Source organism: Lytechinus variegatus, chromosome 1, assembly GCF_018143015.1.
Source record: "Lytechinus variegatus isolate NC3 chromosome 1, Lvar_3.0, whole genome shotgun sequence".
In the NCBI taxonomy this organism is placed as follows: domain Eukaryota; kingdom Metazoa; phylum Echinodermata; class Echinoidea; order Temnopleuroida; family Toxopneustidae; genus Lytechinus; species Lytechinus variegatus.
Genome location: NC_054740.1, coordinates 24235015 through 24249111, shown reverse-complemented (window position 1 = coordinate 24249111; position 14097 = coordinate 24235015). Strand labels below are relative to the sequence as shown.

The following is a 14097-nucleotide window of genomic DNA, read 5'->3' as shown; positions in this document are numbered from 1 at the left end:
CTGTACACAGTTTATGACCTGTGAATAGTTGTGTTTTTATTGACTTTATGGTACATAATGTGAGACAGTGGACACCTTCCTCTTATACTGAAATTACGGCCACATTTGAATGATTCGGAACCTGATTTCGCATCTATAAATAAAATCACCAAAAACTTGTGTAAATAGGACAAAATTATGTCCGGCATATGAGGGGATATCATTTGGCTTGACTGAAGGTTTCCAAATACAATAACAACAAAACTAAACTGTAACACAATATTGAGATAGGTAGCTTTTATTACAAAACGTTCAGTGAAGCATCATAGTCATGTCAAGTACACGCTCTGGAATATGAAGTCACAAAAAAAAACATCAAAAACGAAGGAAGAAGAAAGGATGCGTTGCAAGAAAATCAAATTTTAGTATGTAAACCTGACCGAAATTATAAAAACAAGTGTATAGCATTTTTAGCTGCTGAAGTAATTATGTGCCCTTACTATGAAAAGTTAGTTAGTGCCTGGTGAATAATTGGCCATGTTCTATTTGAGATAATTAATTTATTCAGTGTTAATTTCATTATTTCATCATACAACACCAAACAAAGCTTTCCATTTGCTTTTTTTGCCTTGATCTGTCAAAAGAGATGCTTGTTTTCCTTCGTACTTTGGGCTCCTCAGTCTTCTATGTATTGAGTATGATGAAAATGGGAACTTAAACTTACTTTTAACTGTTATTTATCACAATAATTTTTCTTCAATTAATATAAATATAGATGAATGTAGATCTTAAACAAATTATCTATAGTGCTGTACTTGATATTGCGGCTTCAAACAAGTTGGTAGCTTTTTATGCAAACAAGTGTTGACAGTCATATTTTGTTCACCTTTGTATGAAGTGAATTAGAATCATCGCTTAAATTGAATTGTGACAAAATGAAATGTATAAAAAAAAGAAAAAGCCAGATTTTCGACGATATTGAGAGGACACAACCATGACAAAAATTTACTTCAGAACCACCCTTGTAACCACTACTTTCCATACATTTTTCCACTTCAAAAGCTTTAGGACACTCAACACGTTAATCTAATAAGACATCCACTTAAAGAGCTTAAAGAATCAAGATTTTCTCCCTCGACAATAACATTTTCATTTAAGAAAATAAATTCATAAAGCAACCGATACTCTGCAAATCACGCTTTTATTACGACTAAATATCGAGCAATATTTTTTTGTAAGTTATAACGTACTTGTCAGTCAAACATGTGTAATGTCAACGAATTTGCGTTATTATTTTAATACTCGGTCAAGATTTGAAATAAAAAATAATCAACTTATAAAAGAATATAAATTTCTTTGCCTTTCAACAACACACACGTTTATCAAATTGCAGCGGAGTGGAGTGAAAAGAATGGAGTTCTAGCTTTCGTATGATAGTTTTTATGCGAAAATTTGCTATTACGTGACGCATGTTTGGTTGATAACAAATAGATATAATTGAAGATGAAATAGTATATCTGTCTATCATTCATTATTATAAAAAATACTGCTTTCAACCAGTCCCATCATCACTTGTAATCGTTATCATAACGAGTACTAATTTAAGGCAGGTCATTGTATTTAAGAGTAAAATTAATTTGCGTGAAATAATGAATTAGCATCAACCCCATGCCAGACTGATTGTTCTTCCTTACACTTTGCTTTTCGCTTGTATCAATCGACAACATTCAGCTATACAAATACTTTCTAACGCATTTTTAAAAGACTTAAGTAAATTCACTGCTATCACAATTTTCTAAGAACAGCTGCAAAAACTTATGAATTACATAAACCATACACTGCGGTTTAATAAGATATGATGTGACATCATCTTCTTCAGGTTTTTTGTTCAAATATTTTAATCAATTTATCTTTAACTCCAATTATAGACAATTCAACATCAGTACAAGTAAATACATTGTAATTATCTCGAAGTGTGAAGAAGTTGGAAAATACAGCCTAGTTAATCCAAAAAATGGCATTATAAAACCACATTTTGATAACTTGCTATATACGTTCCATATAATTTTACATGTATATTCAATTCATTTCAATCTATTTTACAGACAATATTTCATCATGATATTCTCATTGCACCCTGTTGTTAAAATGGATGGACAAAGATAATATATTCCTGTCAGAATTTCAGATCTCCATACAAAAGCTGGGTTTCATTTACACATTTTATTTATTTTTTTTTTTTTCTTATGATTTTCAGCTATTAATAACACGGCGTTTCATATTACAGTTTTGGTTGATTGTAATCGATGTCACTAATCGATACTTTGATCACCTGAGTGAGCTTGTATAATATCTTCAAGTAATAAAAAAAAGACAAATCAACAAACGCCTGGGGATCAATGTTTATCCTACTCAAATCGTTATACTGCCCTCACCAGGCCCGGAGTGGTAATTTTGTTGAACTGTTGCGAATGAACGATTAGTCGTAGAGCAGATCTCCCCGGCCATCTCTGTATGTGTATTGGTCAGGGAAAGTAATATTTACACAAGTTTGACTGCTCTTTTTCTAATTTTTAATTGCTTTTGGGGGCCAAAATTAAAGGTGCGAAAATAGTTAATTTACAAAAGAAAATTTACCAATTTAGGATAGGGAAAATCAAGAAGCTTCTAGATGTAAGGAATTTACAAAGAAAAGATTGAGGCCATCGCTTCGGTTGTGTTATAATATTTTGTCCTTTTATATCATTTCCGTTTTGTGGGTTTTTATGTTCTTTTTAAATTATAAAACATGGACATTTTTCTCAGATAATGATATGTCGTATCTTTTAATAGGATTTTATTTGAGAATAAACAGAAATCACTCCGACCCGGTCAAAGGCCCGATCACGACCCGTTGCGCATTGGTTTTGACCAATCCTTAAAGACAACGTCCAATCTAGATCATTGTTGCATGGGCATTTTGTTTAAAACACTGATCAGGAGCCAATCAGAATCGGCCTTTTATATATTTGCAACCAATCGCAATGTTTTGAACTGCGGGGCTCATATTTATTCCTCAACTCCTAAAGCAGAAGCCAAATTGGCGATCTGAAACTTCTGAAAGGAAAATAATCGCTAGAAGTTGATCAAATAAATGAAAAGAAAGTAAGCATAAATAATATGTGCAGCATGCAACGGTGCCTTATATCAACTTAAATTTATAAAATGGGTAATACAATGATACAAATAAATAAGATTATTGTTGAAGTCACGCGAAAATTATATGTTCATCAACAAATCGTTTTACTAACAATTATGGCGCTCTAAAAGCATTCACATTTTTCTTACTGTCTCCTTTCAAAGTTAATCAAACTAAACATCAATTAACAAACACGAACCATGCATACATTGAAATTTTTGATAAAAATCTAGCCCCTTTCTCTCTCTTTTCTAAACAATTTAAAATTATATAATTACTTTGACGATGATAAAGACTATTTTGTACAAAGATTATATACAATAAAACGTAAATAACTTCTCTGAATATATTAAATACAAAGATGTACAGGCATGCACTTTATATTATCTTTGTACAGAATGATACACAATTCGATTATGCGATAATTGAGAAAAATAAGAAAATAAACAGAAATCGATGTAGTCCGCACTCAGGAATGAATTCATGTCTTTTATCTTTGTAAATGGGCTTAGAGTCCAAATATTGTAATTGTCCACTTTAGTTTCATTGTTTTTTTTCGTATCATGTTTTACACAACATTGAGTCGAGTCAATGGAAGAGACAAAATAGGCACTTTTACCCCCTCTTATAAAACCTTGAAAGGGATATACGTCAACGTCGGTCACTTGTAGGGGTATTCCGTTTATTTGTCACCATGGTTACGTCGTAATTACAACATAAAGGTTCAAATAGGTCCTGTAATATGGGATGCAAATATATCCGACGGGCTTGTTTGTATTGCATTATATGAGTCGCCTTCGGTGGAAGAAACTGCATGTAATGTGTCATAATTATTGGCGATAACATTATGGTCCCGTTTACAGGAATGGTGGTTAAGTAAATTTTATTTTATTTTGGGGGTCTTCAAAAATCATTTACGATATGTAGTTAATCGACATATGGGGGAAATATAGAAATATTTAGTCAATGATTTTCACTAATTTGCCCCCTGCCAATCAGATGCAATATATTCCCGGTGGCTTATAGTAAAAGTCACTTAATATTGTTTTGTTTAATGAAACGATCCCTACGGCACACCCGATCTTCAAGTTTGTCTAGTAATGTTTTATCAGCCGGTCACTCCAAAAGAACATGGAACTGATCATGAAAAAGTAGAAGAGAGAAAAAAACCTTTATTCTACGTTCACATGTTATTAAATGTGTTACCGGTATCGTGGCTACTGGGCCAGCATGCCACCGCAAGTCCAAAGGTAAAAGTCATGTCAAAGACACTGGGTGAAGAAAGAGGTTTTTCTCTGACTCCCATTAAAAGCGCCACTACCTAAACCGCCATTGTGGACGATTCGAGGTGAGAGTGAAACATACTTAATGCTGACTGGAATGGTTAGTTAATGGGCCTCATAAACGTCCGCTCCGTCCGTATAGGCTTACCCCTCTACGATCAGTTGAATACAGATAGGGTTTTAGGATAAAATCCTACGGAAAAAACAAGTCGTTGGTGAAACAACACGTTATTTACCAGTCCGAGTGGATTATCCCTGTGGTAAGTTCGCATCATATTCAGTTGCCAAAGGGTAGAATCTATTCAGTAAATTTTGAATAGTGCGTTGGTCTACATATAACAAACGCTTCCTTCAACGATTTACGTCATAAGTTTACTAGTTTAACAGGATATGGTAGCATTGTTCAGGTCGTAATAAGAACTAGCCTGATGCCCTGGAAAAAGGTATCCCCCGTGTCCAAGTCAGTATTGCCTTAACAGATACTGCGCCTTACTTGTTCAGGCAGTTTTGAGTCCGTCTTTGAATAATTCATCAGCTCGTATAGTGAAAATTAGTTTGAGAAACGAATGCAATAATGTCATGAAACTATTAACATGGGGTGTGCTAAAGAAGTATTAGGTTCTTTTTTTACTGTTTTCACTGATCTTTAGAAAAAAAGGCTTCACCCTTGGGAATTTATTCCAGACCGAACAAAAGAATTGAAATTATTTCTCACTATCAATCTGCATCCCTTAGTCACGTTAACAGCAATATTGTTGCGGCAATGATAAATCCATCTGATCGGTCAGGAATTCAAATAGTTCTTAGACCACTTTCCCCAAGTTGTTCGTCTCAAAATCAAATGCTTAAGAAGTCATACATCAGTTCGCGTGGAATTTACGAAACCGGGAATCGTCAGACATATCAAAAGTCACGATGAAAGCTGTTGTCAACATGATTTTTTCATACTAGTCTTATCCTTGATTTCCCATTGGTCCAACTGTCAATCTACATGTAAAGTCATTTTACGGAGTCATCGATATTTTTCTCAAGGTTTTTGCCTTTGGAACAGGAATTTATCAAATGCACGTTCAGTCTTTGGTCAGTTGCCGGTCTTTTGTCCGTTTCTGTTAGGTCTCTTTGAGTTAAAAGAATAACAAAAAAGTAACATGTCGTGGTCCAGTCCCGTCTTCTTTTTCGTCTGTACCCGAGAGTAAAATAAAATTTGTTTTGGCGTGTTGTGTATGAAAGTTTCATTCACGTTTATCAAGGTTTATCATTGGTCTATCATTGTTCTTCTCATTGTCTGAATTTGGTTGCCAGGATGTGCCCGTCCGCGAATAGAGCTTCCCAGTCCCGTCTGCGAATAGAGCTTCCCAGTCCGAAACAAACTTCATGCTAACAAACAGAATGTTGAATGAGGATACCTAGTAGTTTAACCCTATACAGAGTCAATTTGATTAGTCGATTGGCATATCTTTCTCGTCAAGGCCATGCAATCATTTTCTTGTCTGAGACCAAGTTTGGAAAAAGGTTGGACGGAAACGACCACCTTATCCTATGAAAATTGTCGCTACCTCTGAGTCGGTGCCATATCTTACGTATAATGATGTTTATTTGTTGAATACAAACTATAGTATCAGCTAAATTGAAACTAATTATGAAAACATATAGACTTCGAGATCAAGATGCATTGTCTGAAAGTAACAGTTTTTTTTTTTCAATACACAGAGATTTCGTCTTCTTATTCATACAGTATCTCTTAGTTTGCAAATCATAACTGGCCGTCAATTCCATCTATGTCAACCATACCATGGTCGATGTTTTATCATTTGGAAGATCGAAATCAAATCGTCGGACAAAAAGAAAAAATGATCTCTGCAAATATTCAAGAGACAGGATAATTTTTATGAATCTATCACAGATTCTTCGTCTTAATTAATAGGTCAAAAATAATTCGGGAATTTCAGGATTTACAATATCAAGGCATGCACCTTCTGTCGTTCATATTTCATTATGTTTATACCAACATTTGTGGCATAAACCGCTTATATCATCTGTAATATTTGACGTCAGTAGATTGCATTGCCATGGTAACTGGATCAATCCCTGGTACGGTTTTTTTTCTAAGTGGATTTTTTATATATAAATCGCACTCCCGAATAAATGATTACTGTGAATTTCAGTGTCAGGTTCATTACAGCTCTGGGGAGGATTTCACAAATAATCTTGTCACTGGGTTTCACTGACAAGATTTGCTCACAGCCAATCAGATCGATGCAATGATTTCTGGTAGCTTACATCACTTGCCAATAAAATCACAGATAATTCACTTGATGAAACAATGCGTGGATGAATATCATGTAATACGGAAAGCAATTCTAAATTTTCGTGTCTTTCCATCCATCAAGATACACCGAGGATCCGAGGTTGAGATATAGGTAATCTCCAAAATCCCCTTTGTTATATAAAACAAATTGTATAACGCAGTCTGTTTTGCATTTTCGTGAAGTATACAAAATCGGGTACCTGGACGAAATGGTCATTATTAGCTCTGAACTCTTGAAATTGATAGATGAAGGATTCCGAGGTTGAATTCGTAAATGAATTATATGAAGTAAAAGAGGCGAGGTTCTACACGTGCATATCGCAAGGTGGCGAGTCTTTTTGGTTTCTGATATCGCATAGATAATGGCGATTTGAGTTAACCCGTCAAAGTTGTGGGCGTATAGTGTGTATGTTAACTGACGTTTCGAGGGGTTTTAAAGGTACCAGCTAGTATGTGATCAGTGACTGTCCAAGAAAAGTTTGTAATGTGTACAGACATGTCGTCATTGGTAGGTAGTTGTAATTGATTTATTTCATAAGTGTGTTGGCAATTTTACTGCCCCCTTGCACAGTCAGTTTCTTCTAGTCTCAGTTTAGTCCCCTTTGTCACTATTTGGCCAAGTACCTATCTGAATCGAATGGTCCATGTACAAGGTATTTACTGAATTTGATAAAAAATCCATATTTTTATCTTATTGTTCGAAATAGACACCAGAAATGAAACACTCCGAAAATTTGTTTTGCCCAATTGATCGTGGGCCCAGCAGCCGCTGTGCAGCGCCAGATCGACGAGGCTCTATCCCTTTAATTGTTGAACGCCAAACAGGGTAGCAGCAACTCCCATCTTTTAACGTCTTTTGGTCTGACGCGGCCGGGGTTTGATTACTTGACCTCCCGGTTGTGAGACGAACGCTCTACCAACTGAGCCAACACACCGCATTCACAAGTATTAACATTGAGTAACATGACCAGAAAAGTTAACCTTCACAACGGCCAACGGCCATGTCAACGCATTGTGACCCTGATTTCCCCTATTCTGCCAGTAAAATCTACCAGGGTCATGCTGTAACCATGGACCTATTAAGAATAGGTCCATGCTGTAACTAACAGCACTGTACAACAGTCTTCGGGTATTGATGGTCTACAGTGGTGTCGCGTCTACATCAGTTTGAATTCGAATCTAGTTAGCTACCAATTCGAATTTCATTGTCATGATAAGTTATGTATCTATTAGCATCGGTTGTTTCTCTGGTGCTTCCGACTTATCCGCACCCAGTTAAAGTCCGGGTGTAGTATTCGCGTAGGCACAATGATTGGGACAGTTGGTGTCCTTGGCTTGATAGGTGTGTCTATCAATCATACTTATGGTTAAGGTCTTCCTTTCATTGCTCGGGATGTCTGTCTATATGTCAACGTCTTCAAGAACTTCCTAACAGAATAATAAGTTTTTATGGTACTTTTGCCCCTTATTTATATCAAAGAATAGGGAAGACGGGCGGTTGATAAAAATAAAGAAAAATCCATAAAAAAATTGAATGACCAAGCAAGCCTATAATGTTTTTCAGTGAATCCGGTGTCAAATAAATGCAGTCCTTTGTTATGGTAGATTAGAAGTCCAAGTGGCCGAAGAAAGGTGATTATAAGTAACGTGATCAACGGTCGTGAGAATCAGCTATTCGTTTGTTAATCTATTTTATTCGTTTCGAACTATCACCGTTAAACTGCAAAAACCTCTAAATTTCCCATTAATTTAGCCCATTTTTTGACCGATTTGAATTTTTTGTCTCGTCTGCAGCCCCCGAATTTAACGAATTTGTTCTCTCCTTTTCTTCCCACTCAAATTGATGTTAGGGCAGTGATTACAGAACCCGCTGCTTTAATATTTATTGCTCCGTCCTAAATCATCAGTCTTATCATTTGGTCATTGGAAATGACTAAAATTCATTAACATCCCGTGTTCCCAATGGCACTGAGAGTCCCCACATCAGGTCATTTTTTTAAACAAGAAAGAGGAGGGTCAAAGTTGTCTTGCATGACAAAGAAAGTGCCGTATCGCTGAGTATAGAAACATCCTCTAAAAAGCGTCTGGTGCATTTGGTCTGGCCAAGACAACTATGAAAGTGGACGTCGACTTATCAAAAAAAGCTGGTAAAGAAAGACTAGTCATGTCAGTCTTCATGTTGTATTTTCAAATTCGAATTCAGATTGCATGGTCGAGGTGTTTGTCTCACAAGTCAATTGATCTGGGAAGATCAAGGTCTGTGGGGGTAAATAATCTATAAAAAAAAAGGTCAAGATGTTTAACGTAGAGCTGTCTAATCGATCCGACCTTGGGAACGTCGATTTGGTTTTGTCAGCTACCGGTATCTTAGACAAGTCACGTGGTTTGGATATAAGAGAATGAGTTCCAACTCCCCCGCTACCTTGAAAGTGAAATCGGTCAGTTTAGAAAATGTTAGAATCAGTTTAGTTGGTGTGACTAGAGCATGATTGTCCAGACTAGTAAATCGAGGCCTGACGAGTACAACCTACATAATTTAGGAATTTTAGGCATGGTCCTATTGGAGGAGTAGGTCACGTGGTCCGGTTATGTCCGGCATGATAGAAGATTAAACGCCCATTCTTCAATCCTGAATGCGTTTGCATCTTGGCTATTCAAGTCCTACTTTTGTCTCCTTACTCCTTACAAATATTATCGTTGGGTTTCCTATAAAAAGTTCGCAATTGCCATTGCGAAAGCTTAGCGGTAGTTCCCCACAAGAAGTTCACAATCGCTAAACTTTCGGATTGGCAATTCCGACCGTCTTGTGCGAACCCGTCATCATTATACAATCAGACTTTTACAAACAGACTTATACTACACAGATGAATCTGAGGATACATTAGTATAGTTCGTCGAATGAGGGCGTGTTATGGGATGCCGTCTGACGCTCGTCTGGCTGGGTAATGACGTGGTGTCTGTCTTCTTGCCCACGAAGCAGCAGCAACAACCAAATGCCTCGATGAAGCCCTGACGGAATTTCTTGTTCATAAAGCAATAGACAATAGGGTTCACACAGGCCGAAGTGTACATCAGTAGACGTATCAGAGTAATCTGAGGAGGGAATTCAAAGAAGAAATCAGATTGAAAATGTAACAGATATAAACAAAGTCCATTGATATTATGTTTTAAAGAATTTTTTCAATGGCATTCGCGGTACAGTTAGTCCTAAAAATCCCAAAATAACTATTTCTCGCATCTTACATGTACTTAGCACAACAATACAAACCAAAGCAGCCAAGATTCAATTGTTTTTGTTCAGACTCTCAATCATTTTTATCAACATAAGGATAGATTTAAATAATTCTCTTTTGTAGTACATTTTTGGGGCGTTGAAATGTTGGAATGAAGAGTTTCATATTTTAATATGTAAAATATATATATAGTTCAAATGGCGATAACGGAACTAAGTCGATATAGCAAGATAAAAAATATCCCTCACCAAGTTATCTTACAATATATTAAATCAAATCGACTCCTCATTGAAAGTCGGCATTATTTTGACCAGTTCGCACACATGCGCAGTGCCTCATCGATGATAAAGAACGTGACGTACCTGGAGAGTTGTAACAGATGAGTAGGCCGTTTTGGGGTCATAGGTCGCCCAGATGTTCATACTCCACGTTGGTGTCCAGCACACAAAGAAGAGTATGACGAGGACGAGGAGCATCTTAACAACGCGTTTCTTCGCCGTGTTTGATGACGTACTCCTAGGCGTTGCGTGAGCGCTCTCCCCTCGTTTTGAAGACGCGCCCGTACCACGGGATTTCCGCAGGAAGCTCTCCGTGGCGCTACTGTCGTCTATTGATGACCTTCGACCTTTGTTCTTCTTGGAGCTTAGGTCATTGAGGGGTGTTCCGTTTTCTTCCTTTTCTGTGGGAACGAAATTATCGTGAAAATTTTGAAATTATTTAACTTTTTATTGTTGTTATTATAATAGGCACGACTGAAATTGATTTATTTACTATTTTTCAATATACTTAGTTCCTGCCGTGCCGGAAAGAATACCTTGTAACACTATCCAATTGTATCACGACTTAAACTATAATTGGGATTCTTTTTTTTTCTCGTTGAGGGTGGATGCGTAGGTTACTGATGAGGTGATTTGATGATCTACTTTTTAAAGGTTACCAACACTCACACCATAAGTTCTTCTTTACTCCTCTTTTAATTGGAATGAATCTATAGCGCCCACACGCAGGGATTACATGCATACACTTCGTGTTATATGCCATGTTTTCAATAAGAGTCTGTATTCCACAATGTCATTTTCATTGTGGTTTCCTTGTGAAGGTACGCATTTTATTCCATCTTAGTAAAACACGTTTGCTCTTGTAATGACAATTTTTCTTATACCAAAATCAAGTATTCAAATGGTGAAATGATAAAGCTACCTATCCAAGCAAAGGTGCTGTATGTAGAAAAATGCTGAGAAAATTGTTTAGTCTTTTTAAGCCTTAAAATGCAACAAATATCGAAAAAGGCATTATGCACCATTAAAAAGGTAGTGAGCAGGCGCGGATCCAGGAGGGGGCCCAGCCGGCCCCGCCCCCCTATTTTTTGACAACCTGCAGGAAAAGTGTACTCTTTATTTTGATAGAAACTACAAAAACAGAAAGAAAAGTAAAAAGGAGGTATTATACCCATGTGTAATTTACATCCTCTTAACGGCCGGCCCGACCCCGAAAGGAAACAGGAAAAAGGTGAGGGGAAGAATTGGAAAATAGACTTTATATAAAAATTAAATGGCACTTCATATCCAGTTCTAAAATCAATTTGCAAACAATATTTTAGCTGGCACATCAAGCTTTCATTATTTTGTTTGATTTATATAAACTGTTATATCAAAATTTTCAACTCGCTCTGCCCGCTCGCATATTTGATTTGTGAGATATCTATCTTCTTTGCAAATTCTTTCCAAAATTTGTCAAAATGCTCCTTTATCATGTAAGTATATAAAGAAAATAAGCTCATGCTTCGCACTCACATTAATTGTTTGAGACACACAGCTTGTTCTTTATCTAAATAAAAACGCGCTTGTACTGTCCAGTTTTCTGGTCGGAATATCATTCTTTTTAGCTCACGCTTCTCACTCTCATTATTTAATTGGTGATACTTGTATCCTCTTTTTTAATCACTAAAAACAGTCGTAATTGAGTCCATTTTTACATTATTATAATAAATTTTCGGCTCGCGCTTCGCGCTCGCATTTTTTTAGTTGGATACTAATTTTTGTTCATGATTAGAAAAAACTGCTCAGAATCTTCAGTTCCAAGGACATAAAATATCAAAGAATGTAGCTTGCGCTTCGCGCTCACATTATATATTAAGACCATATGAGATACCTTATCGTGTTATAACTAACATATGCTTAAAACTTCAGTCTTTAGTTAGGACTACCCCTTGAAAAACCAATAAAAAAAATTATAGCGGCCAAGCGAGAAAAATGTTGATGAAAATATTTTTCGCCCCCCCCCCCTAATGGCGAAAGCTGGATCCGCCCCTGGTAAGCCTCAAATTTGTGCACCCTTATAATGTGCAAAATACAGTATGTACAATTTGGCACCATTTAAAGATCTGCGATATATAAGTGCAACCCAAGAATAAGGGTTGAATTTTACACCCTTCAAAAGCAACCCTGTGGGCGCCTTTTGAGTACAACTTTTTATTTAAGAAGTTTAGTGCATCTTCAAGAGTGATTTTAGCTACATTTTATACCCCTTCGAAATGAAAAGTTGTAATCTTTAGGAAGGTGCAAATTTTCATTTCTAAACGCAAACGAAAATGCATTTCAAAGGTGTAAAGTGGCACCATCGAGAAAGAAGGCCACATTCTGTGCACTATTGCACCCTACTGCACCCCAAAGTAGCTGTCAATGTAGCATTAATGGTGCAAAATTGTACTTTTTTTTAGGTCTGTGCAACTCGATTGCGCCATCACGTATTCAAGTCCAGTATCTGGCGCCATCAGTTAACAAATGTTGACTCTTTTTTACCTCCCAGTGAGCTTCACAATTTTAAAGGTGTCTTATTTCATGGAAGCATTGTGGCATCCATGTTTATGGCTTTTCCTTTGTTTTCGCTCCATACATTGGACAGGATACATGCCAAGATTGCTCATCTTCGATTCTGATACTGCAGCAGTCTCACAAGTACCTGATTGCAGGTTGACATGATGCGAGTGCTCTCAATGATTTTCTTTAATACTTAATTCCCACTTTCACGATTTGTGCAACGGTTCAAACAGCGCATTTAATCGTACAGTAATCGTATTGATCATATCAGATCGTATCAGATCGTGGTAAGCGTAGTGATCGTTTAATGGTTCAAAAATTTGTTGCGATTCTTTACGAAAGGCCAATCGTGGCTTGCGTAAAGAATCGCATGATAGTCATGATTGTGGGAACGAGCCTCAAACATCTGAATGAAGTTCTTCTACTGTTACGATAATTGAAACCTCATGAAATAGTAAGACGCAGGGCAATGACTGCTGTTGTGGAGGCGAGGAGAGGCAGAGGAGTTAAAAAACAAGTAATTAAGTGACAAGTAAGAGTATAATTGAGTGTGCTATAAATATGTGGCTGATTTGGGGGCTAAGATTTAGAGTATACTGCTAAAATAACGATAATTAGGTGCTGCTTCTGCTACTATCCCTGATGTTTGTTTGTTTTTCCTTAGGAGTGCCAATTTATCTTTTACCATTACCTCCCCAGTTCTTCTCTTTCTTATTCCTCTTTTTACTCTTCTTCATCTGTTCTTCTTCCTTTTCCTTCTTCTTCTTCTTCTCATTATTATTTTCTTGTTTTTCTTCTTCCTGTACTTGTCCGGTCATGAATCCACGCAGCATTTCATGAAATTTTCGAAATTTCGGCTGCCACTGAGGTGTCAAAATTTTTCAAAGCGATTTCGGTGACGAACGTACACGCATGGGCAAAATATTAAAGTCGCTGTTTTTGTGAAGCGCATGACAATATTTTTGCATTCTCTAAAAATAAATGCGTCTTAGACGGTAAATAGCAAATCGAAAGCGGCCCAACGTCACCAATGCTGACAGTAGGGACTCGAGCTATGAAAATGCACGTCGGAAGTCAACAGTACGGGAGATTCCGGTAAAACTCGATTTGCGCATGTCCCTTTTATTATTATTATGAGCATGCGCAGCTCAATTTTCGTCACACCACCCGTCTGTCATTTTCTTTCAAAAGCAACTAGTAATTTAAAGGCATATTATTCTTTTCGAAACAGACTCTTCTCTGGCAACAAACCATTCTCTGAAAAATAATATTCCTTTGATTTGTATGTTGGTATCTA

General features: G+C 36.8%; 1 protein-coding gene across 1 annotated transcript in view; it reads right to left on the bottom strand.

Moving 5' to 3' along the window:
• Positions 1–279: 279 nt before the first annotated feature.
• LOC121409677 (cholecystokinin receptor type A-like) overlaps positions 280–14097 on the bottom strand; it is a 66418-nt gene continuing 52600 nt past the window's right edge. The window contains exons 5-7 of the mRNA XM_041601589.1: positions 10344–10660; positions 9629–9841; positions 280–2489 (exon numbers count right to left, since the gene is read on the bottom strand). Coding sequence (XP_041457523.1) covers positions 2400–2489; positions 9629–9841; positions 10344–10660 — 620 coding nt within the window. The 3' untranslated portion in view covers positions 280–2399. The remainder of the gene's footprint in view (positions 2490–9628; positions 9842–10343; positions 10661–14097) is intronic.